This window comes from Anneissia japonica, unplaced genomic scaffold, assembly GCF_011630105.1.
Source record: "Anneissia japonica isolate Jap-2015-1 unplaced genomic scaffold, ASM1163010v1 scaffold288038_len354873_cov157, whole genome shotgun sequence".
Classification (NCBI taxonomy): Eukaryota; Metazoa; Echinodermata; class Crinoidea; order Comatulida; family Comatulidae; genus Anneissia; species Anneissia japonica.
In genome coordinates this window covers 264105-289261 of record NW_022716266.1, presented here as the reverse complement: position 1 = coordinate 289261, position 25157 = coordinate 264105, and the positions used below count along the sequence as shown (strand labels likewise).

Here is a 25157-nt window from a genome sequence, read left to right as displayed (position 1 = left end):
ATATAGACACTTAAAAGTAGTATATATAATTGTGGAAATGTTGACTCCAAAGGTAAACAAACAGGGCTGAAAATTAACCTCAAAAACATAGTGGCCAGCAGGGCCAGTAAGGAAAAAATTATACTGGCCCTTCCAAGGTTATACTGGTCCTATTTTTTTTACGGTCCAAAATATAATTTTACGAAAAAAACAAAATCAATAAAACCAGCAAGATGACATTGGTGTAATAATTGTTTTTAGCCAATTTGGCAATTGAATCTGTCTTTAGCCAAAATCATTAGTCCGAGAAAAAATCCATTGTATTCACGATCGACACAAGAGTTTTAAAAATGTGATTTTAGACCACATAGAGATTGGCAATCAAAATAACATTATTTGATAGGCAAATTATTATTTTTAGCATACCAACGAGGTACAGTAATTCAAAAGTTTTCTAAATATAACACAAAATTTGAAAAAATTACAAAGGCCTAGGCATAAAGTATTCTCCTTTTAGTTTAGAACGATATCGGGGTGGGGGAGAGGAGATAGTGGAGCACTGAGAAAAGCCTACTTTTGGGAGTTAGTGGAACAATAGTGTCTCCAGAAAACCTGTATTTTATGCATTTTCAGCATAATTATGTATCAGGACATAAAGTTCCAACAAGGATTATTCAAAATTGGCTTGGGTCTGATCGTCTGGAAATAGGCCCAAATGTTTCACTGCAATGATCAAGGATTTACGATCTGGACCTACTGTAGCCTAGGCCTAGTAGTAGACTATGCCTAGCCTTGGCAGATTAAACCGCTACTACTAGGCCTAGGTGCCTACTGCCGTCACTCTGCTCTAGGCCTAGTACCTACACCGTGTAACAGAGCAACCAACGTGGTGCATTCTTAAAATATTACACGCATTACTTAAATGTATTTTACATATCAGGCGAGAACACGAAATCATTGATTAACTAATTATGAATGACATTTCTACCACCATCGCATGCATAGACCTTGATCCTAGGCCTAAGCATAGGTAGTCCTCCATGGATAAACAAGCTCGGAAGTCGTTATGTACCCGACGGTCGGCTACCTTTAGGTATACTTTGTCACTAGTTTGCGTCCAAAGGGTACACTTCCAGCTAGCCGGCTGTCGTGAATATAGTTCTGCATGTAATCGTCATACATGAGGTGATTCACCTTCATATAGTCATACAGCCACTGCCCTTCATCCACCGCGTTAAAATAACGAATAACAAAATTTGAAGCACACAATGACGTTTGCAGCTAGACTGCCAATACAGCAACACAAATAAACTTCGCATGGCTATGATGGATTGGCGAAAAATGGAGCTCGGATGAAAAAATAAAACGATGTATTTTAGCAAGTATTTGAAACTTTTAAATGATTTTAAGCCTTTGCCAAAATGGCTAAAAGTAGTTGGTTATTTTTTCACCAATCCAAAATAGTAAGGGTCGCCAAACGGGGCGATACCCAAGACATTTGTTATCGCCCGACGCCAAAAAAGTCGCCACTGGCGACCGGGCGACCGCTAATTTCTAGCCCTGAACATATGGGTAGAAATGGTACCTAGTGGATATAAAATATCAGAAAAAGAAAATTAGAAAATTAAAATTACTATACTTATTATTGGCTTCTGGGATACAGAGAAACCATTGCCAGTGATTTGCTGTATACATGTATGTAAGTGCATGTGTATACATGTTGCTTTGCGTTAATAATCATGTAAGCTTTAAAAATGTTAAAAAAAAGAAAATAAATCTGATTAGGCTCCTAAGGACCTGCGGCAGCCATAGAGCAGCACCCACTATAGTCAGTACATGAAAAGACAATCCTTTATTCTCTGGGTACACATGTATTATTATACAAGACGCCATTGGCTTAACATCTCATCTGAAGGATGCTGTAACACAGCAAAGGATCTTTAAGTCTGGTATGCACTGTAACAATGTGAGGTGTATGCAAAAGATTGTTTTTATTGACAATCTGCTCAGACTATCTTCAGTGACAATAATTGGAGATGGATCGTCAGTCAATGGTCATATGACATAACTTTAACTTGATATGCCTAAAAACATAACAAAATGAAAGAAAATATTAGCAATAATGTACTGTGTGTGCTTCACATATCATAATGAAACCATATTGTTCCAAGACAAAAACAACTAGTCTCAAATACCAAATGTACCAATGATGTTGACTTCTTAGATGAAGATACCAACAGCTAAAATGTCATTCTTACTGCTGGAAACACCTTGGAAAATAGTGGAACCTCTTTATCAACAAATAACAGAAAGTATGGAGGTTAATAAAACTGACCCACTTTTTGGTAAAGAGGCTAAAGACACTACTTGTGATGTTGACATCTATAGATGAATAATTATCAAGAATATTGCATATACCAAATTTAAAAAAAAATTGTTTGTAAAACAAGATTTCCCTCAAGATTTATCTTGACGTCTGCAAAGCACAAGTCATTTCCATCGTATTGTGTAACTGCAGTAGTTTATACCGCATATAGAAGTTGAATGAATGTATATGCCACATGAAACATGCCATATTTTTATTGTCAAATGTCCAAATATGAAATTAGTATCTAGTTGATGTATATTGTTACAGTGGCACATACAGTATTTTGTTGTCTCAGATTGCAATGCAAAAACTAACTGGAAAATGTTTAGGCATGTTCTGGGAGTGGAGCTGAATACATACCAGCATGAACTGCATTTTTGTCTGCAATGAAAGAATGTAAGGACAAAGGGAGACATGACTATCATCATATCATTCAAATTTTATAGTAGTGATATTAAGGAGCAATTACATGTCGAGGACTGTAGTTGAATGACCTCCTACCCTCCCCCCTCCCTTTCTATTTCAAATTCCTGGATCCACCACTGAAGATAGTGAGCCCAGCATACTTCAGTACCCGGTACACAACCCTCACTAGCCAGCACCATTATCTAACATACAGAGAAAAAATATCAATTTCTTCATTCTCTTAATTTTTTGTATTGTATGAAATACATGTTTTTGGATAAATTTTATGTAATCTCATTACTGTATATTTTATGTATTTACAGGAACTTGATGCTGAAGAAGATGGGAAAAGTAGCAGAACCAAACAGATAGCACATAGGGTATGTTAATGTTTAGTTAGATTGGTATTTGTACCATTATGGAAGTAAAAACCTCTACAAATAAGAGTGAAAGCCCCAGTCAGTTACTCATTGTTTTGTGGAATCATAGACCCTTAGGGTCTGTGATCTTAAGCTGCATTTTGGTAGGCTTTCCGATCCGAAAAATTTGGATTCTGTGAAAATGCAACTTTAAACCTTAGACTGCCAAATGATAAACAAGTCTCAGCCAAAATGGAATCTTCTCATCTTGAGACTTTCAACTGATTGCTGTTGTCATTGTTGATATCGATAATCTTAATGTTATTGTTGTTATTTATTATTTGTACTAAAAACATTCCCTTAGCCTGTGTCAATAACATTAACTTGCCATTCTTCATTTGATTGTGTGAAATTGTAATTAGATTTAGCCATCTGCCAATCAGTTGGGATATAACTTCTCAGTGTCAATATCATATGTAATACTGTACCATGTATACATTATCTGAATTCATAAATTTAGCCAAAGGCCAAGATTTTTATAGTTGTGCTACTAAATTTTTGTTACTTAAAGGTCACTTGAAGGTTAATTCTGTGTTGCATTTGTGTTTTCTATATTCAGGAAATACACACAACTTGAGGTTATAGTGTCAGTATAAACGTGTTTTTGCCCTTCATTTAAACTACTTTCGTTTAAGTGAAAGGCTTATTAGAAAATCTAAAGAAAATATAAATATTACTTCAATATATTGTTCTAACTCTGTGTTCCCTTCTTTGACCAATATAATGAATAGATCTTTCAATTGTTTTGAAACCCTATTTATGTTGCTATTTAATTTGTGCATTTGGCAAATTGTGACGATAAGAAGAAAATGCCTAGAGGCCAAGATTGTGCCAAATTTACTTGAGCGTTATTTCTCTAATTGCGTATTTTTACTGAAAAACTGTTCTCTTATCATTAGTTGATTATCGGAGTAGCAAGACAAAAACCGCATTGCAACTGCATTTTGACTCCACATGAAACGGTTACCAGATTGACATCTCTACATTAACATGACATACTGTACAATTAACCAGAATGCAATTTAAAATGACCTTTTAAAACAAAACAAAAAATATTTCCGCGTGACTACCAAGATAAATAATGATGATTCGTCTTGTCATCAGAATACAATGTCGATATTCAAATAAAAAAAATGGTTAAGCTTTTGTTCTCACAGTAACAATTTAAGAGGATAATCCATTGTGCTGTGAACAGAAGCTTAACATTTGTTTTATTGATTCCTACTAGTAAAAATAATAATAATTTATTGGGAAACTACACTTTTGAAACAGTGGCACACTTCACATGATAAAGGTGCGTCCAAAAAATAATACTTCAAACAGAATACAATACACTGATGAAAAGAAAGTATAAATTGATAAATTGAGTAACCGTCACTCAAGCATTTGACAAGCACCCCACCCCCATCCCTTACCTACCCTCATCAAAGTATTATATGCAATGATGCCTTTTAATAGTCATGTCAATCCCCTGAGTGACCCTTGTATTCAATTAAAAGTAAATATAATATATAATATGAAGTAAACAAAACTTAAAACTAAAAATTCAAAAGCAGGAAAATCAATAAAAAAAAAAACCCCCTTATTAGCAGAAACGATATTATAAGTACCCTTATTCCCTCCCCAAACTATGCATTTACCCCCGCCCCTAAACCTAAGCAACATACATAAAATATAGTAATGCAGAAAAGAAAAGCAACTAAATGAAATTGAAAACAGAGGTGAACTGTATAGCAGTATTATAAAGCGTAGTTAGAACATGGAATTCAAAATCTCGTTGTGGAATTTCCATGCTCTTTTGGTAAATCTTTTGCAAAACTTGTCGAAGATATTTTCATTCTTTCTGCTAAGCAACGATGAACAACCCAAAATATGATGTAATTTTAGGTCATCGTTTGCATTAATAAATTCATTATACAATTCTATATTGTCAAGTAATTTTGTTTTTAATTTAGAAATTTCATCAATATGTATATTTTGTAGGGCTGGGCAGACTAAGAGGAAATGTCCAGTATTTTCGTCTGCATTTAGATTGCACAGGGTACATTTTTCATTATTATTTGTGGACCAATTTGATGTTCTGGAATTTAATGGTAGCGTATTTGATCTAAGTTTAAATTTCAATGCAACCCCCTTAAAGTCTGTTTTATCAATAAGGTAATGTAATACAGGATGGGGTGTTAAGGATGCATAAACTGAGAGGGATGATTTGTTTTGAACATCGTCTCTCCATTGATTATTCCAAATGTCATCCAATTTTCTTAAAATAAGCGTTTGAGAATAACAACATCCCTTGTTATTAAGTAGTGCATTGAAAATATCTTCAGACTCGCTTCTTATCAAAGTATCATTCATACAATATAGAAATTTATATCTTAAATCTTTAAAATCACAATTGAGTTGTAACATAGCAAGAAGTAGAAATTTGGGCCAACGATGTGTGCTCATTTCAATTATCCTGCTGAAGAATTTCACACGGGCAATTTTATGTAGCTCATTGATGGGAGACCATCCGAGTTCCCCATATAATGCAACACAAGGTGTGTTCCTAGCTGCTTTAAGTATATACCGCGGCATTTGAAGTTGTAAGCTTAAAGTACACCATACAGAACAGCCGTAATTTAAGGAAGGAAGGGCAACTAACCGCCACAGAATCCCTCCATAGTAAACTCTGTTAAAATTGTCAAAGTTACTAATAATTGATTTTATTATGCAATTAATCTTTGACCTTTTTGGATGACATTATCAAATTACATATGGTCATTTAATTTCTGTGATATAATTACACCCAGATATTTGTAAGATTCTGCTTCTGTGATATAACCCTCCCCTAATTTCCATTTCTTTTCTTTATTAACACATTTTCCCATAACCAAAACATTTGACTTGTCAAAGTTAAAATTTAACTTCCATTCTTGTGCAGATTTGTCTGCAATGTCCGTAACATTTTTTCCATCTCATTTTCAGTGTTAGCTAAAAGCACAACATCGTCAGCCCAAAATAGGCTACTAACCCATACATCATTGATTCTGGTGCCAAGATCGTTTGACTTTAGTATTTTCGTAAATTCATTATAATAAATATACTAAAAAGTACAGGGGATAATACACATCCCTGTTTCACCCCTTGAACAATATCAAAAAAGTCTGTGTCAATTGATCCAAACCAAAGCTTTCCCTTAACATTTTCATATAATTTATCGATAACTCTCCAGACCTTACCCCTAATACCTGATCTCCAAATTGCTTTCATTAAACCATCCCTCCAAACACTATCAAAAGCTTTTCGAAAGTCCAAGAAGGCAATATAGTTGTTTTTCTTTTGCTGGAGACAGCAAGCAGCTATAATTTTCAGAGTAATATGTGGTCCTCACACCTCTGTAAAGGTCGAAAGCCTCACTGGACTTCCGAAAGGACATCCTATTTCAAGATAAGTTGAAATATTTTTGGCAAGTATTCTATTAAAGATCTTGGACATGCAAGAAGTCAAAGATATGCCTCTATAGTTATTAAGATCTTTGCAGTCTCCTTTCTTGTGAATAGGGATAATAACACTGTTATTCCATTCCTTTGGTATTTGTGGCAAAGACAAGCCAAACCAGTCACTCGTCGCAAATCTTGTTTTGGAGATAATAGCCAAAACATGCTGGAATGTCAAAATTTTGGAAATCTATTTTATTGCACTAAACTAACCTTTATATATCTATACATCATGCTATGCTGTTATTTTCCTCATTTTCAATGTTAAAACAACAATTTTTAACGATTTGGTGATGGTTTCTGCCTAAGAAATGCCTGAAATCATAAACTTTAAAGGCTGATTTCTCAAATATTGTTCTTTAAACAGATGAATGTTTAAACTCGTGTAACTTCATAACGAAGTGTCTAATTTAAATGATTCTTTCACCATTTTATAGCTCTCATTTTACTGTTAAACCCTGTAGTAATAACTAAAAATTGATTTTTTTCGACGAGTGACTGGTTTGGCTTGTCTTTGCCACATTTGTTCTAAATATATAATTCTATTAAACATTTCTAGTAAGGATTTGGTAAGCATACAACACCCATTTTTAATTAATTCATTTGTTATGTTGTCTAATCCCGGAGCTTTGTTGTTTTTTGCAAGTGAAATTGCTTCATCTGCAATATCATAATCAATTAAAATTGTATACAGAAAGCTACAGTCCCTACCGTCTTTACAAGGAAGTTCATTTGAAAGCACTTGTCTAATTTCTTTAACAAAGCGAGCTGTTGAGGTCCATACTTGCTTTTCCAAGATTTTCCCAGTAATTGTTTACTGCACTATTTATTGAAGCTTTATCAACAATAATTTCGTTATTTATGTTGCAGCTAAAAACTACCCCATGAAGAACGGAGTAAAATACGGTTCTTTGGCACTCCCGTTATGGTATTGATTTCATGCCAACCGTTATTTGGAATGCCATAATGAACGATTCTTTTTTGGGGGGTCCCTGTTTCTACTGCTACAAATAACCATTCTTAAAAAAAAAATGGTTCTTAAGAACAGTTCTTTCTTGTCAGTATGATTACTCAAGTGTTTATTTAGGGTTCAAAAGTGTTGCTCAATATTTGCTCAATGGCTACTTTACATTCACTTAATATTTAGATGAATGAAATGAGAAAAGTACCACCCAATCATTGTTGATGACTTAATCAAATATTTTTGCATCAAATTTAAATTCAATTAATCAGGTTTGCCAACGATTTCTTCTAGTTTGTTTAACCTTTGATAAGTGCAAGTAACTGTTGAATATTGTTTAACTTATGATAATGATATATCAATAGATTTATAATGCTTTGGCATCTACAGCTTTATATCATCTCCATTGGCATGTTTATGTCTATAGTATGGCATATGGGAAAGAAGCTTGCCTCACTGCATATATCTTATTATGTTTATGCTAGGCCATGCAGTGTAAGTTTCTGTTGACCACAGCTAACTGGCAAAGGAAATCAGAACTAATGATATTATAAACAGTGGCGGTGTAACTCAGTCTATTACTTTACCCTGGTGCTCTGGGTCCTGGTAAGTGGAGTGGGGTACAGCGGTTTTGAACTTTTAAGGGTGTGTTTTGATATTTTTTTACACCTGCTTTTTAAAATGCCCCGCTCGTCCGATTTGGGGAAAAAATAAAACCAGTGTGAGTCCCTACTTGCTACACCAACAATTATAAACAAAAATATTTGGAAGTAAGTAGGGGTGACAAGAAATTAAAGACAGGGTTACTAATAATGTTACCGTTGATTCCTTACAGCAGCGGAACCTGAAACAAAAGTTCATTAGCTTACTGAAGCGATTAAAGGTTGCAAGTGATGAAAGTGACACGGACCAGTATCAGTTCCCTGGACAAGCTGCAAATGCGGATGATGATTCATTATATGGTGATCTTGATGAGTTGAATATGAGTGACAGCGAGCCTGATGTTGATCTAGATGATGTCAGTATTGAATCAACGCCTAAACCTGTTTTAAGGTAACCATAATATTTGGCTGCAACATTTCTGTGACAATTGGACATAATGTATTCCTGGCTGCAAGCAACAGTAGACATTTTTATCATAATTTATATGAATTATATTTACAGATAGTTATTTTTCCAGTCCAGTCCAAGTGGTAAAGTAATATTTAAGGGTCACTATATTAAATATTGTGAGGCACAATAAACTTACGGTATTGCAAGGCTTACAGAGATCATATACCTTCAACGCAGTTTTATCTCTGCCTCGGTTGTTCTTTGGAATGACTTTCCAAAGATTCGACAAGCGACTAACATCAACAAATTAAAACAACTTGAAACACATTCTTTTAATTTACCGGTATATTTTGCTGAATTTTGGATTTTTATTTCTAATTTAAAGCTTGTTGAGGCTTTTAGCAAAATGCGCTCAATCAAGATTAAACCTATTATTTTTAGTATTATTATTAGTTGTTTTCCAATTGTTTAGCTTTATACCAGCTTAATTAAAAACAATAGCAGCAACTGTACAGGGTTATAAAACTTCTTAATAATGTGTTTTTATTTCAATTTTTTAAAAATATTCTACCACATTTGTTTTCTCAGACCTTTCTTCTCACAAAATATTCCCACGTCTGTAACTGAGGCAGAAGTGATGGATATAGTGAAAAGGAAGACATCGGAGAATGGATTTAACCAAGAATCTGAGGTTTGCATACATATATTTTTTTGTGTTTACTTGTGACCCGGGAGAGTCTTGATTTTTCTAATTGATTGTGCTGTGGTCCATTGTAAAACAGGATATTTAAAATGTAACATAGAGTGTAAATTTAAGTGGGTAGTCAGCCAAATGCTTTTCATTTTCAGACTTAGAAAGATTGATTGAGCTTGAATTAAAATTGGCCTGATCTAAAGGAAAAGGCATGACTTCTCAGTTGCGTCCTACAGCACTGATGTTTAATCTTAAAAGAATGGCTGCTAGCTGGTACTAGTGATATATCTTGTTGGTGAAATTCATTAATTACCCATTGGTTAAATGTCTATTTAAGTAATTGTTTATGATGACCAGTAGTTTAAAAGGAGCTTGCCCATCTTTTTGTTTTAAACAATGAAAATGACATTTACCTTTGACCTCTGTGAACACATAATGATTTATGTGCATGTCAGATCAGCACACTTGACTGCATTTTGCTATCTGAAAAAAATGGAATCGGGTTGTAGCAAGATACTTGTCTTCACAGGCCCGTAGGCAGCTTCAGGCATGGGGGGGGGGGGGTTAGGGTGATTCATTGAGGGTTTATTTTACATAACATAGCCTAGTATGCTAAACAATAACCAAGATACACGAACGGCTGTGATAAGAAAAACAGTTGCTATTAATCAATTATTATGAGGATCCTCTAGCCTACTACTACCTAGGCCTTAATAAGACGAAGTAGTAAGTGTAGGCCTAGCCTAGAGCCCTAGGCCTATAGGCCTAGCCTAGGCCTATTATTTAGTAATCAAAGTAGGCCCTAGCCTACAGTAGGCCTATGGCCTTGGCTATAGCCTAGGTTAGGCCTAAGTTAATTATTTATATTACTCATGATAAGACATTATAATATTCGATCGAGGCACTTGGATATTCATTGTTTTACCATTCATAACTAAAAGTAATCTAGGCCTAGGCAAATATTTACCATGTACAAATTCGCGCCACTGTTTATGGATCGTTCAACAATGCTACCATTCGAAGGACAAGAGGTGAAGAGGAGAGAGGGGAACCTAAGTAGCTTGGCTACTTAGGCCTAGCCGCGCAGTACCTGTCACACCTACCTCATATTTTGAGACTTCTTCGTCGTTGGCGTCTTCGAGAAGAAATCTGTAATCCTTTCCCGACGCTTCATTTTTTTGGAAACAAATAAACAAATTAGAGACAAGTCTTTTATTTTTAAAGGTTTTTGTCTTTTCCTACGTGTGGTGTAATGAACGTCTGTGTGTGTGTCAGGAAATTCCAAAAAGCGCGAAAACTCCCCTCTAGTTGCGATCGGGAAACTTTATTCCCGAAATAATATAACGCCGCATGATTGGTTAACAGGGGCTTGACAAGACTCATAAATATTCACACTTCGCACTCTTTGATGATCACACACTCACTGCCTCAGAAGCACGATCTCTGCTGGTGATTTTTGTTTAGATTTTGAGTTGCAAAAAAACGAAGGATGCACAAAAATAGCAAAGGGGTTCGTTATTGGTAGGGTGGGGGGTTCGTTTTTCAAAGGGGGATTTTGCTGAAAAAGGGGGTTCAGTTCGGACGAACCCCCAGGAACCCCCCTGGCTACGGGCCTTCTTCCAATCCCAGTTAACCTCTGATTCCAGAGTACTTAAGAACAAGAGAGCAGTACAATCTGGAAAAGAGTAAAGGGATTGTCTCTTGTGTACTGCAATATTGTTGCTGGTCCCACAAACTGGCAGTGTAAAAACATACGTACTCACATGCATTCATGAGACAACATGTGCCGGTAGAACACGTGTGTATTCCTGGCCCTGGTTTGGTCGGCACCCCAGCAAGATCCATTAACCAACAGAAGGACCCCACTGGAAAGAAGTCTTCAGAGTTTAGTGCGTTTATTTTTGGTGCTTACACTGATTGAATCCAATCCTATCCAATGTTTAATTCAATTTGCCATGGATTTGGTTGCATAAGCAATGAATTTTATACTTATTCATAGACTTTGGGTAAAGTTACATGTTTTCAATCTGCGATGAGAGTTCAAAAACGTTACAGTATGCAAACATTAGATGAGGACGAAACAAATACTATCATATTGATATTGATAAGGTGTTATAAGAGGAGATATTTCACAAATAAAAATGTAATTGAATATCTATATAAATTAATTTTTATATGTTCAATAAAACAGTGATGTGGCTTTTCTATATATATTGGTCATGTTTATTTTAAATTATTTTGTTAATGTGTTGAATGATGATTCATATGGTAATGTCTTTCTCTTTTATTAAATTGTAAAATGTATTATTTTTATGATGTTTTGTATTTTTTAATTCCTCAAATAGGATACTCCGTCAGACGAGAGCTTACAGCTTAATGAGCAGCCTCCTCCCAAGTCGGTTTCCGTGGGAACCCTTGCTCTATCATCATCTGGCGGAGCCAATGGTGGACAAAAGAACATCAACAGACCTAGGTCATCATCTAATAAGGAAAAACAAGGCCAGAGACAAACCCACAGAAGCAATAGTCTCAACTACTCGGATCATACTCAAGAGGTTTTACTTTATATCTTCTTAATATTTCCTTAACAGTTGTTCTGTGTGTGTCTGGTCATAATATGTTATTAGTGGTACTGTCTGGGTCTATAAGCTCTTATCTGTTGCTAGTAAAAAACAGATGTTACATTAATCACTAAAATATCTAAAAGAAAAAAAATGAACCTAAAAATACCCATCTCATTCCTAAGTGCTTCTTAAGGATGCTTAAATCGTGCAATCTTAAACATTTAAAACAAGAATTTGTATATATTGTTCCTCAAAATAAACATTTGAGGCATGTTGTGGCAAAATGGCTAAGTTGTAGCAAAAATTGAAATTCAAGTTATTGGTAATTTCAGATACCTGAGTATGTGATCTTTAAAATGAGAGGTCATTCATTAAAATTGGACATTTCAAGCCTAAGTTATTGGAAAGTGAATAGTATTCTTAGAATCAAGATAAACATGTTTTGGAGTAATTGCCTTTCAAAGTTATTTGTGCATACATTGTTTAATAGAATGATCAGTGAAAATAACAGTAAATAAACAATTTCTTGACCACTTCCAGAACTAATACTTTGGTACATGATTAATAAGACATTAAACTGTTGATATATAATGAAAAAAAAATTTGGATTTTTAGGCAATTTTTTTAGCCCCCATATTTTATAGCTCATTTACTCAATACTGGCCTTTGCGACAAATTAACCATTTTTCCACGCCTGCCTCATTTGTTATATGTCAAGTGTTCACAGTATTCTTTATATATTTCCAATATAGATTGATTGGAATACATAATTTTTTATACTTTTAAGCTCTGTCCTCACTCTTATATTTTATGTGACAAATAAATGGATATGCCTATATTTGGTTGCAATATAATATCAAACCATATATGGGAACATTGTAATAAATTTGTGACTTGAAATTTAATAGTGTGGACAGAGCTTAACTCCACTTCGTATAAAGCCCTGTCCACACTATCAAATTTTCTTTGACAAAAAACTGCTTGATGCCCATATATAGTCATGATGTGCCTATATATTGTCATGATGTGATGTCATCATGACCATATTTAGGCATGTCACCTGTTTTTGTGACATACAATTTGATAGTTTTGACAGAGCTGTTAAACCAGTCTTGTCATTTCTGGCCCTTAGTCAGTGGATTGATTTTTCATCTTTCCTGTGTATGTTCATGGGATTTCAATTCATGACTAGCAGCCTAATTTCTTAGTCATACTCTATTCAGCTACTGTGTGTTGTGCATCTAAAAGCACAGTGTTGTAAAGAAAAATAAGTATTTGTTTATTGATAGAAGGACTACAATAGGCTGTATAGTTAAATGTGTTATATTGGTATTGAAAATTATTGTTAAAAATTATTTTTATTTATATCTGGTTTTTATGGCCTATTGTTACCATCATTATTGATGAGATGGTAATATATATTAGTGATCATTATTGATGAGTGGTCATCCCAAGATCTTTTAAAACTAAGATGATAAAAAACCCTGTTATTGTTGTATGAAAAATATTTTTTTTTTAGTACAACATTAACTTTCATTTCAATGTTAAAAACAATAAATGTAAATGATTGGTTTTTTTTTAGGAAGCACGCAAGTCCCTTGCTGATAGGTTGTCGTTACTTTGGCCTCATAATGATTCTATACCAGAAAAGTTTATACTAGTAAACGCAACGGAGTGGCAGGGTCAAGTAAGTACTCTGCTATTGTTACAGGTGCACTCTATGTAACTCCTATTACAATCATAAATTTTGTTTTTCTCATGCATTTAGGCTTCATTTTTCACTGTTTCTTAAGTTCTGTGGAAAAAAAATACAACTAGTATAGGTTTAAAGGATTCAGAGTTATATTTATCGTATACTGAAGCAGCAGGATAATACAGAATAATGTTTCTCCATTATATCATATCCTAGGCTATTGCCCAGGAAATTCTGGTATGTAAAAGATGTAAAAGTCGTTGGTGAAACAGGGAGTGGGCTTACACTTGAGGATCTCCAATAAGATTCTTACTTGCTTTTTTTTTTTATTGAATGTATCTTCAGGTTCTCTCGCACAAATTGCAGCAGGAGAAACATAGAGTAGTGTGTACATTTTCAAGTGCTGATGTGGAAGACACAATGCTATTTTTAGTCACTAAAATACAGAAATTGTAAGTAAGAGCTGATAATTGCTTTGCTGCTCTACAGGTGGTATGCATTATTGAGTCTTGAGGTGTTCTATTTATAGCTATTTCTTAATCAAGGCCGTGTATTTCATGTTCGTATGCTATATATTTATACACATGACTGAGATATGAGACTGTTGTTGCTGACAGTGGACATGATGACAATGGCTTGATGAGATTTGCAGTTGACAGATACTTTGCAGTTGACAGATGCTAGTTGTTCCAAGTTCCGAGTCTGTTGACTTGTCATATAATGTTGGTTACATCAAAATAATTTTGATTGCCTTCAGTTTGTAGTGGAGTATCAATGCTGATGACTTTAATATTAGATTAACAATTTCCCTTTAATGGGCAGATGTTTAGTTCATTTGTATAGGTTTTGTCGTAGGAAAGTACATATGTGACCGACTCTAGAAATGCCAGGCTCTTGTCATTAAAAACAAATGTCTTCAAATCAGCTAAAATTCCTATCTTAATGCGTGTTGGACTGAAATTATAAATTATCATATTTTTGCCTGTTTTCATAAACTTTTGCATCAATTATTAGCTTTAGATTACGAAGATCAATGTCATTTTTCAGTTTTCCAGAGAGCCTGTTTTTGCTAGAGTGAGTTACATATATAATTAGCATTTAATCAGTTTAAACTAATAATAATATTTTATTAAGTGTAACTAGTAGTAATAATAAGTAACTTGTTTCGTCTGTCTATGGTGAATTTTATCAAATAACCAGATGAATTTCTTCTAAGATATAACAACAATGATGTACTATTATCAATAAAATAGATTTGCATTTATATAGTGCTTATAATTTTCTATTCTTTTTAGCTGTAACCAAAACCCTAAGGTTCCTCGGACAATCAAGCTGGTAATATGTGGTGGAGAAGGGTATGTTGGTACCATTCTCAGGCCGTATGTTGAACAATTCTCAACTAAATCCCCTGACTGGCAAAAATATGTTAGCTTTTACATCATTCCTCTAGGTAAGTTGAGGTTAACAATACACTATGAAAAAAACCTAAAAATTGATTAAATAATAAAACTTGCAATTTGGGGCTGAAAAGTGCATGACCACAGAACAGGTGGTTGGAGGCATGACACATTTAAAGTATCTTTAGATAACCACTATTGAGATATGTACAAATAAAGTTTGTTGATGGAAGCATTTTATAAAGGTAATTTTCATGGTTGGAGAAACACAATATTATTTTCTCCAGGTCTGGTACAAATGTTGCCAAAGAAGGCAAAGTGCCTAATAAAAAAGTTAGATCACAACTGTAAATTGCAGTGTAGACTATTACTTTATCATCTGTTACTTCCTTCACCGGCGTCTTGTAGGATTCACATTCTTCCTCTCTTTGCTGTTACTGTATTTCAACTAATTGAAAGAAGTCATTGACATCTGGTTACCTTGAATACAGTGAATCCCAGTAAATTATTTGAATAGACACTAATAATTATTTATGTCTGCTGCATATTGCCATGCATTAAACTATTATGTTTTATTGTAAAAAAATATCCCCTCCCTGTACATTTCGCTTGTGTCCTTGAGCAAGGCACTTTATCTGCATTGCTTCTCTCTAGCCTAAAAAGAATCGCTTTTTATCTACAAAGAAAAGGTGCTATATAATGACATAAATAATAATAATAACATTAATAATACATCTGTCGAAATAAACTGTTTTTGTCGTAATATATGAAATTTGATATATAATTTCAGGAAATTCATCTCTGGGAAAGTACTTGGGTGCAATTGACAGTAAATATCACTCAATGTTTGTAGAGCCTTCATGGAGGGAGTTGTTTGATAAAGACCAACAAGGTTTGTATGTTGCTGAAAATTTATTTATTTCAACTTTCTTTCTTCTTGATGGCACTCTCAGTGCACTAGTTTTTTGTTTTTCAAATAAAATTTACATAAATATACAAGAGAGATCAATTGAAAATGAATAATGTATGAGAACTTTAACAAAAAGGAATTCTAATTACAAAATAGAGGAGAAACCAATGAATTAAGTGAGATCTTTTTTAAAAGTATATTGATAGAAATTCTGGAAATCCCTAGTTATGTTGCTAGGTAGTTCGTTCCAGTTCATAGATGCTTGATAATGAAGGTCCGTTTTCCTTGACATATGTTTCATTGTGGAACTAAAAGATGATTATTTATATGACCAAGAATAAGTCCAAGAATGTTAAGACTAATAGTTGATCTTAAAAAAAGATCAATTAATAAATTTTCATTAAATTACCTTTAATTTATTGTTGCATATATTAAATATTGATTTTGAAGAAAGTAATAATTTCACACTATTTATCCAATCAATTAATACAATATTTTGTTTCTGAAATTGATAAAAATAAAATTTCACTCTTTTAATAATTCTATTTTAATTAAATGTAAGATACAACCAACAACTAATTGGATGGCCAACACATAAACACATTGGTGTACTCTGCATGCAGTCAGTTGTGGTATGCGTAATTGGTTGCTGTGGTTATAACAATTAAATTATTCATTAATAGGAAGTAATAGTTTCACACAATCTATCCAGTCAATTAATACAATATTTTGTTTGCTGAAATTAATCATAAAAATATAAATTGGACCATAATAATTCTTGTTTAAATGTTGACATAAATACAACCATCTATATTTCTATTTCTAATTGTATGGTCAATAGAAAGCATACCGGCTTACTCTACATGCAGTCAGTTGGGGGTATGCATGATTGGTTGTGGTCATAGTAATTAAATTACATCATTAATTCATTAAACAGAAGTTTTTGTCAAGTAACTTGCTGTTCACAAAAATTATATTTGGAGCATATGATTAGGTGTTAATACTCACACTGAAATAGAATAACCATTTCATTATTATTGTTGTTTTTATAAGTATTATTATTGCTGTTGCTGCTAATATTGTTCTTACGAGTGAGTTTTAGATCTGCATCGTTGCCAGGTATATGCACTTGCAGAATTATATTTATAATGTTTTGTACGTATTCGAGTATATTAATCTTAATTGTGAAACCCAACTCTGAATCTGCCATTGTTGAATTGTTATTCTGACCAATGAGAAACAAACTAACAGTTGGAAGCAACAACTCATTCGAAGCTGTCACCTCTTGATGCGCTTATGCATCATTGCAAGTGGCAATATCATTCACAACGCAACCTAAACTATATGTCTCATTTTGAGGCATAGGTAGTGATTTGTTTCTTTAATTGTGGAGAAAAATCCTGTGACTTTCTCGAATCCAGGACTGAGTGGGATGGGAAAGTAAGCATTTTACCATCAAGTGCAGCTCCTCTCTAATATTTTTTTTTAACAGAAGCAAATGGAATTGTGAGTAGAGTGTCCAAGTACTTGAGCACGGCCACGTGCAACCACCAGCTTCGCATCGGAGAAGTGATGGTCAACTATAAACTGAAGAGTACAGGCACAGAATCAACTCAGAAATTTATTCCATTCATCAATGTAAGTTTCTACATTTTACAAATCATTTTAGATGGTTTGAAGATGGCAGGTATAATAATATGTACTGTTGGGCTTACACTCATTAAATATGGGTTGGTCAAATGAATATTACGTTAGTTGTCATTACAAAATAAGTTGTGTTGTGTGCTGTGTCCGTTTAATGTATTCAAGGATTTTTTTTTGTCATATTTTGACAAAAAGTTTTTGAGAGAAATTATTCATTGATGTTAATTTTTTTTTTTTTTTTTTCGAATCAACAGAGTGTTACAATTGGTGCTAATTCATCTACTGTACCTACGTCATTTTCAGGTAGGTTAAAGAAACTAGTGGATACATTTATGATATCGTGAAGAAATAGGGTTACATTACTGTAATTTCAATTTCACATACTTGGTAAATAGAAACAAAGTACAATAACGAAATTTCAAAATTCAAATTTATTCAATATTAGAACTTCCCTAATAATTTATGAGCTTGTGAATTAAAATATACTGTTAGCCAAAAAACCTCATCAACCAACTTTTTTATATATCTGTATATTAAAATGGCTACTTGACTACTATAGATAATGACAAATATTGTGTTTTAGTAACTTTTTAATGTGAAACTGCTTTTGTAACTTGATGCAATTCAGTAATTTTATACTGCTATGTCAGTGTTTTTGAATAAACCAGAAATGATTGAATGAATGTTGAAGATGACATTGACAATATAATCGATAATGATTGAGGATGATTGTGACATTAAATTAATGATGCCAATTATGGAGTAGGATGATATTGTAGCCAACATGTATACTATTCTATTATTTTTTTTGTTACCTATTTATTTTGAATATTTATATTATTTTAGCATGTTTTTAGTATTTATTATGATAACCATTTTTTAAATATACAGAGCCTGAAGACAGCTTTTCACCCTTGTCAACAAGTCCGAAGGAGAAAGATGGACCAACGCCACCATCAAGTCCAGCCACCAACACAGACGCTGTTGTACAACAGAGGTAATAGGTTCTTCCATGATCTCTAATACTTTGGGTACATTTTGATCCTTTGATTTCACTAATATTTTTTATTTATTTATTCTGGTATAGCAGCAAATAGCTGAATTCGGTTGTATTACATAAATATAGAAATATGGAAAAAATGTAAAATAATTAACAAATACTGTTCATTTTTAATGTTAACAATTATCAAATTATGCAACACAGAACATTAAAATAAGACATTAAAATAAATTCTTATTATTACCAAGCATGTATAAATGCTTTCTTACTTGTATTCATTATCAAATTATTATTAAACAATTTACCAAACATATAAAGTCTTATTACAATTCACAAAAAAACCCAATTCACAATGTGCAACTGCACTGTTACACTTTTGTGTGGCAATTAATCTAACATTTCTTTTAGTCTAACAGAAAAACATCTAACATATTTTAACATTTTTTTATTTGCTAGAGTATATTAACATACTGTCAGTGTTCATTTTTTTTTAGTGTCTATATCCATGACACTATAGCTAGAGCAAAATTAATAGTGTCTCCTTTAAATGGGTTGTTAACAAATTGCATTCAACAAACACTCCTGTTACTGATCGGGGAAGTGAATTAATTCTCTACATTGCTTGATTGAGTTTATTTGATATACAGCAACATTATTTGAACATACAATTTTAAAATATAAAAACTGAACATGGCAATCATCCTTAATTATTTAAAATTATGATCAAAAGATGTGAAATGACAAAGGGTGATGTTTATATGCAGATATATAGCCCACAAAGTCTTTAAAAAAACCACTTATTTCCTATGGAGTCCATTATTCCTCTGTAAAGCTTGTTAAAAAATGTCCTACAGGATAATTTAACCTTAAAAAATGTTAGTTTTTTTCTATTAAAAGTTTTATACTGGAGTAGAAATATTTTATTTTTTAGGACATTGACATATTGATATAGATTAAATTCATTATACATATCTTCTAATACAGTAATGGGTCTTAGCTCCTTTAATTGATAGAAATTATTGGACATTTATTATCGCGTATCTTGTAATATGCATATTAATTATTTGTAAATGAGAATTGTTAATTATGTTTGTTTTTTATGTTAAGTAGATAATTTGTGTTCTTTCATTTAGATTGCCTATCAATGTGTCTTAATTTGATGTAATATCAGCATGATAATTGTTTATTTTACCCCTCTCTGTTTTGTCTGCATGTTTTTATTCCCTCAAAAGGAGAGGTTCGCTAATTGAAATCGGAAGGTAAAGATAATGATCATGTTGAAAAAATTGATAATTTTTTTCTCATTTCAATTGCATGGTCCATGCCATTGATAAAGTCCCATTGAAAGCACTTGAATTAAACATTGTATGTCTCAATATCTATTTCCATATTCATTTAACATTTTTAAAAATAATGTTTGTCCTTTTTGCAATTTTGTTTCATAATCACTTGAATCATTTATCATATGATCACATGCCTGTTCAGCCTGTTCATGCTTTGCATTCATTTTTTCTTTTTTTGTTCGTTTGCAAAAACAACTAAGCACTGACCTTCTTAAATTCTCTGTCAGATTATTTCTGCTTCTTCTTGATTGGTGTGATTTCTAAAGGATTTCACCCAATAAATGTTCAATTAAAAACAAATTAAACCATAGACCTATACAATACTATTGCAACATTTTCAAATAATATGATTTTGTGTTGCATAATAGACTGCTAAGCTCCGCCCTTTGATGTTGTTGCTAAGGTTCCATAAATTTGTTATTTCGATGTTCTGCAAATTGACAGCATATGTACATCAACATGTGTTTGTGTTACATAATACATCTTTTTTTGGCACTGTTCTGAATGGCCAGCTGTTGAGTTATAATTTATTGACACTTCGAAAAATCCATTAATTTTCCAGTACAATATAATTTTTAAACACTTTAATGCTAATATGTTTATACCAAATGTTTGCACAGAATGTGAATTCATGCGTATCGTATTAGTCTGTAAAAACTTGAAGCTAATATTATTCAAAGAAAATTGTTAAAGCATTTTTTGATGATGTAAATCTTTTTTTTTATTATTGATTTTGTTAATAAATGTCCCACTTATTTTATTTTCTTTATTTCCTTAACATATTATTAAGAAATAGATGCAATACTTTTAATTTTTTACTGTTGATTAGTATTCTTCCAAAATGTTATAGGACAGTCATATACTACCATTGATCATTTTGTACAAATGTGCAACATCAATTACTGAGAGGATACCAAGTCATGCATGCTAAATGAGTAGATCAATGTATTCCACATAAAAATATCATTCATTGAACCAAGAATGAGTGAAGCTGTAGGTGGATGTTTAGGATTTTGGGTTCAAACCTTACAATAACAGGATCGACTGTATTCTGACAACTAAAACAATTTAACTGTCATTACAAAAGCCAGGTACACACTGCGTTAGCTGGGTTGTATGACCGCCAGATGACAAATTTTTCTCTGCTGTCTGTGAGCACTAGATGACATTATGGCAGTAGTAGATCTTCCTAAAAAAGGATTTGTTGTGCACATCTCATTGCCCTGCGTTGTACATGGAATAGTGACGGTTAAAGACCATCGGTGCAGTTTGTGCCTGGCTTAAGGCCTGTTTACACTATTACGATAACGATCAATGATAAGAAGCTAAGAAGCAATTGTTCATATAGAAAATAAAATCAATAAGAGACGTTCTCACACTAGCACAATTTGATAACAATTTATCTTGTATACGATAACAAAATAATTTCACAGATCAAATCAAATTATGTCACAATCATAGGAAAACGATAAAATCGTTTTTACTAACTACGATTTTATCATTTTCCCATGATTATCATGCCATTTGATTTGATTTGTGAAAATAATTTTTAATTTTCTACTGTACACGGTTAATCGTTATCGAATCGTGCTAATGTGAAATTTCTCTTATTTTATTTTTTATATGAACAATTGCTTTTTATCGTTGATATATTGTCATAGTGTAAACAGACCTTTACGGTTCATAATTAGATTGGAAATACATTTTATACTAAAGTGATAGGTTACTTTTGGTCTTCTACATGAAACAACTTAAACAACATTGTAAAAGCATCTCAAACAAGAATGTAATAGGACCAGCATGAGATCTGAACTTCTCCCTCTACATTGAGGATACACCTTACCATATTCGCACATCTGATGAATTTACTTTTCCTCTTCACCATGAACATTTTTACCACCTTGCGTGTTTATAAAAATTTTCATGTATTTTTATTGTTAGTTTTTTTTAATAATGCAGTTTTTTTATATTAATGTAAATGTACAAAAATTATATTGTGTTTTATTGTATCTACTATGGAAGTTCTCAATACAAAATCAATAATCATATCTTATCAAATTGCTTTGTATAATAATATTAAATAAAGTGTATATTCATTATCTTGCAAGTTTTCAGTACAAATAGAAGATGCATTTGCACAATTCCATTTTATATTTTGAGTGGATATAAACTGGTGGATAAAAATTAAATATTTAAAAAATTAATAAAATAATTGGATGGCTCATTTTTGACAGTTCAAGTCCACCAGCACCAGCAGAGTTAATGGACTTACAGGTGGAATATTGGCCGATGTTTTCCGGCATGAAAAAGGACAAGTCATCTTTGAAAACAACCTTTCGTTCATTGATTGTCAATCGCTTGTCAAGCTCCAAGGGGCAATCAGATTCATCGCTCTCTATGACTGTAGTTACTAGAGAGAGGAACAAGAAATCAAAACAAGGTTTGTTCATTTTTGTAAACTTAACAAATACTTTTTCTCCTCATTCTCCACTGCTGCCGCCTCCTTCGCTGGGTACTGCCACCTCCATTGCCTTCACCTCCTCCTGACATTCCCCCTTGATTTAAATCAGCTCTCTTTATTATCACTTTTTTCTTGATTTGTATATGTTACTTACAGCAATACTTTCCTCTATTTTACAGTGATGCGTATCGGTAAGAAACACAAAGACTCGGAGAAGAGTCAGGTAATTGATGGAATCTATCGATTGGTGTGCACATCAAAGTCACAGAGTAATTCCCTTACAGGTACTTTATATTTGCAATTTATTATTTATATACAGATAATGTTAATTGTAAACATACATCTATATATTCATTAAGTAGACTTACTTTTTCCAATTATTGTGATGGTGGTTATTATCATTATCAATATCATTGATAATCATGATGGTAATAATCATCATCATTATCAATTACTATCTTCATGGCAGGATTCTTCATCAACATTTCACTCTAGATTCTATACCATTAATTAGAGACATGTACTTGTGTTTTCTTAAGATTAATGTGTCATGGAACCTCATTGTGAATCCTAAGTATACTGAAGCAACATACCATTTGTCTGAAAGATTAAAATTTAGGAAGAAGGACACTTATGGAGATATTGAAACTGATGAGAATGTAGAATGTGTTGCACATTTTTCAAATGTGTTAGTACTTAATTTTTAGTGTCATTAATAATAATAATAATAATAATAATGATAATTTATTGACGCTGTCGGACATCATTTACATCAGCGGCACTCAAGTGGTGCATCAATCGAGAAAAAACTTAACTAGAAAAAAATAAAATACATTATCTCCTGTTAAAAGCTGAGAAAAATTCTTTTAAATCGTGTTGTTAACATGCTTAAGATTTTTGCTTGTTTTGTCTTCTAGTCAACATTGATGGGAATGAATTAACTGGAGTGAAGTTTTTCCAGTTGACGGCACAAACACATAGTCACATCAAGCAGTTCCCAGTAATTGTGTTTGCTGAATCTTGACCAATGGCCGATGGCTAAGTTGATACTTGGTCCTTTTTAAAAGAACGACCAAATACCATTTAGATGGATGCTTTTAGTAGTAAATGAAATTAATGGAGAAACGATTGGTCAGTTGATGATGTCAAGATGAAGAAAGTTTAATGAAACATGGCTGACCTTTAAAAGGCTTTATGCTGAGCCCAACTAGGCTGTCCAGCCCACAGAGACTCTTTAAGGGCTTTCTGAGGATGGGGAAAGACCTTTAAAAGAGGGCAAGATCTTCATTAAGGACCCTGAAGGTTTTGGCTATGTCGAGACAAAATGTATATCGCCATTACCGTCCTATTTTAAATGACACCGCTGCACTTCTACTACTGGAGTGAATTCAGTAGAGACTGATCTTTTAAAACAATTTTGGGCATTATTGTTGGAGAAAGGATGAGTTATTGATTGATGTCAGTCAAAACAATTGTATGCCAGTCAATGGAGAAATGAAATGGAATCGGACTTATAAGCTTTTATGGTAATAAAGAAGAAATGCTAAATCATTACTGTGGCTATTAAGTGGCAAATCTTACTTGATAAATGTCCTTTTCAAATGCATGATATGTGGCCAGTATACAGTGAGGTGATGTAATATGTCGTAACTGAATAAACATAGTAGGATGTTTACATTCAGCAGGATTAAACAGGTGAATGCAGGCTCAACAAAAGTATGGCAACCCTCAAAGCACAAGCAATACACGTTGCAACAAGTTCTGCTCTAATCTTGAAAGCAGATTTTGAATTCAAGTTGAATCCCATGTAAAATATCACATGTCTGCTGCCTTGAATTGAACAATAAATAAAATTGTTAATAAATAATTGAAAGATAGCAACATGGTGCTAGAAATTGCTATATTTCGTACTCCCCTCCTCCAAGCTTTCCACATGCTTCTGTTCAACCTATATACCAAATCTTATACACATCTATATAATATAACGTAACAGTAAAGAAACTCAAATACGTAAGATGTTGACTTTAACATCTTACGTATATGAGTTTCTTTACTGTTACGTTATATTATATTCTACATTTGTTTCGAAACACACGTGGACACGCCTTCTTCATATATATATATATATATATATATATGTATATGTATATATATATGTATGTATGAAGGTATGAACAGGAAATATGTATAAATAAAATAATTATACAATGTGTGTATATAGGCAGACATATCCATGTAGGGTGTAATATATAGTAGAACTTGTTAGTTTGTAGAAAGTTTTTTTATTGAAAGTTGTAATGTGGGATCATGGCTTTTAAAGTAAGCCTACATTTAGCTGTCAAGTTTTAACCAAGTATACAATACAAATTATAACCTCTATCAATTCACCTCCATCTATGAGTCTGTTGATAACTTACATTTGCTGGACAGTTAAACCTAATAATGGACATGTACCATATAAGTGACTATTTGTTCATAATTTTTATGAGCTAAGCAAGGGATTCGCATTAATGTTGGAGCCATCCTCTTGAAATATTGCTGAACAGATCTGGACATAGCACACATTGTAATAATCCACGTAATTCTTCTAATCTCATATTATTATCCTTTGCTAAGACCTCATATAAATACTAGAGTGAGACTGCTGCTAAGCCCTGCCCTATGGACATTGTTCCTAAGGTCCCACAAAACAATAGCATTGACATACCCAAACATGTGTGTTCACGGAACAACACGCCTGCTTTTGGGACTGTCACATAATCCCAGCTTGGAAAGGTCCATTATTTT

General features: G+C 33.0%; 1 protein-coding gene across 4 annotated transcripts in view; it reads left to right on the top strand.

Annotated features, from left to right (window-relative positions):
- The window catches only part of LOC117109665 (phosphofurin acidic cluster sorting protein 2-like), a 76406-nt gene extending 52075 nt beyond the window's left edge, over window positions 1-24331 (top strand). The window contains exons 7-21 of one of the 4 annotated variants that reach the window (XM_033252050.1): window positions 3076-3132; window positions 8447-8664; window positions 9253-9355; window positions 11704-11913; window positions 13505-13609; window positions 13961-14067; window positions 14911-15065; window positions 15803-15904; window positions 17418-17560; window positions 17821-17869; window positions 18458-18563; window positions 19799-19825; window positions 22144-22349; window positions 22550-22654; window positions 23288-24331. In XM_033252050.1, the coding sequence (XP_033107941.1) occupies window positions 3076-3132; window positions 8447-8664; window positions 9253-9355; window positions 11704-11913; window positions 13505-13609; window positions 13961-14067; window positions 14911-15065; window positions 15803-15904; window positions 17418-17560; window positions 17821-17869; window positions 18458-18563; window positions 19799-19825; window positions 22144-22349; window positions 22550-22654; window positions 23288-23394 (1800 nt within the window). In that variant the 3' untranslated portion in view covers window positions 23395-24331. Of the gene's footprint in view, window positions 1-3075; window positions 3133-8446; window positions 8665-9252; window positions 9356-11703; window positions 11914-13504; window positions 13610-13960; window positions 14068-14910; window positions 15066-15802; window positions 15905-17414; window positions 17561-17820; window positions 17870-18457; window positions 18564-19798; window positions 19826-22143; window positions 22350-22549; window positions 22655-23287 lie in introns of all 4 variants that reach the window. The other 3 variants (XM_033252049.1, XM_033252048.1, XM_033252051.1) reach the window with 3 other exon arrangements.
- Window positions 24332-25157: the final 826 nt, after the last annotated feature.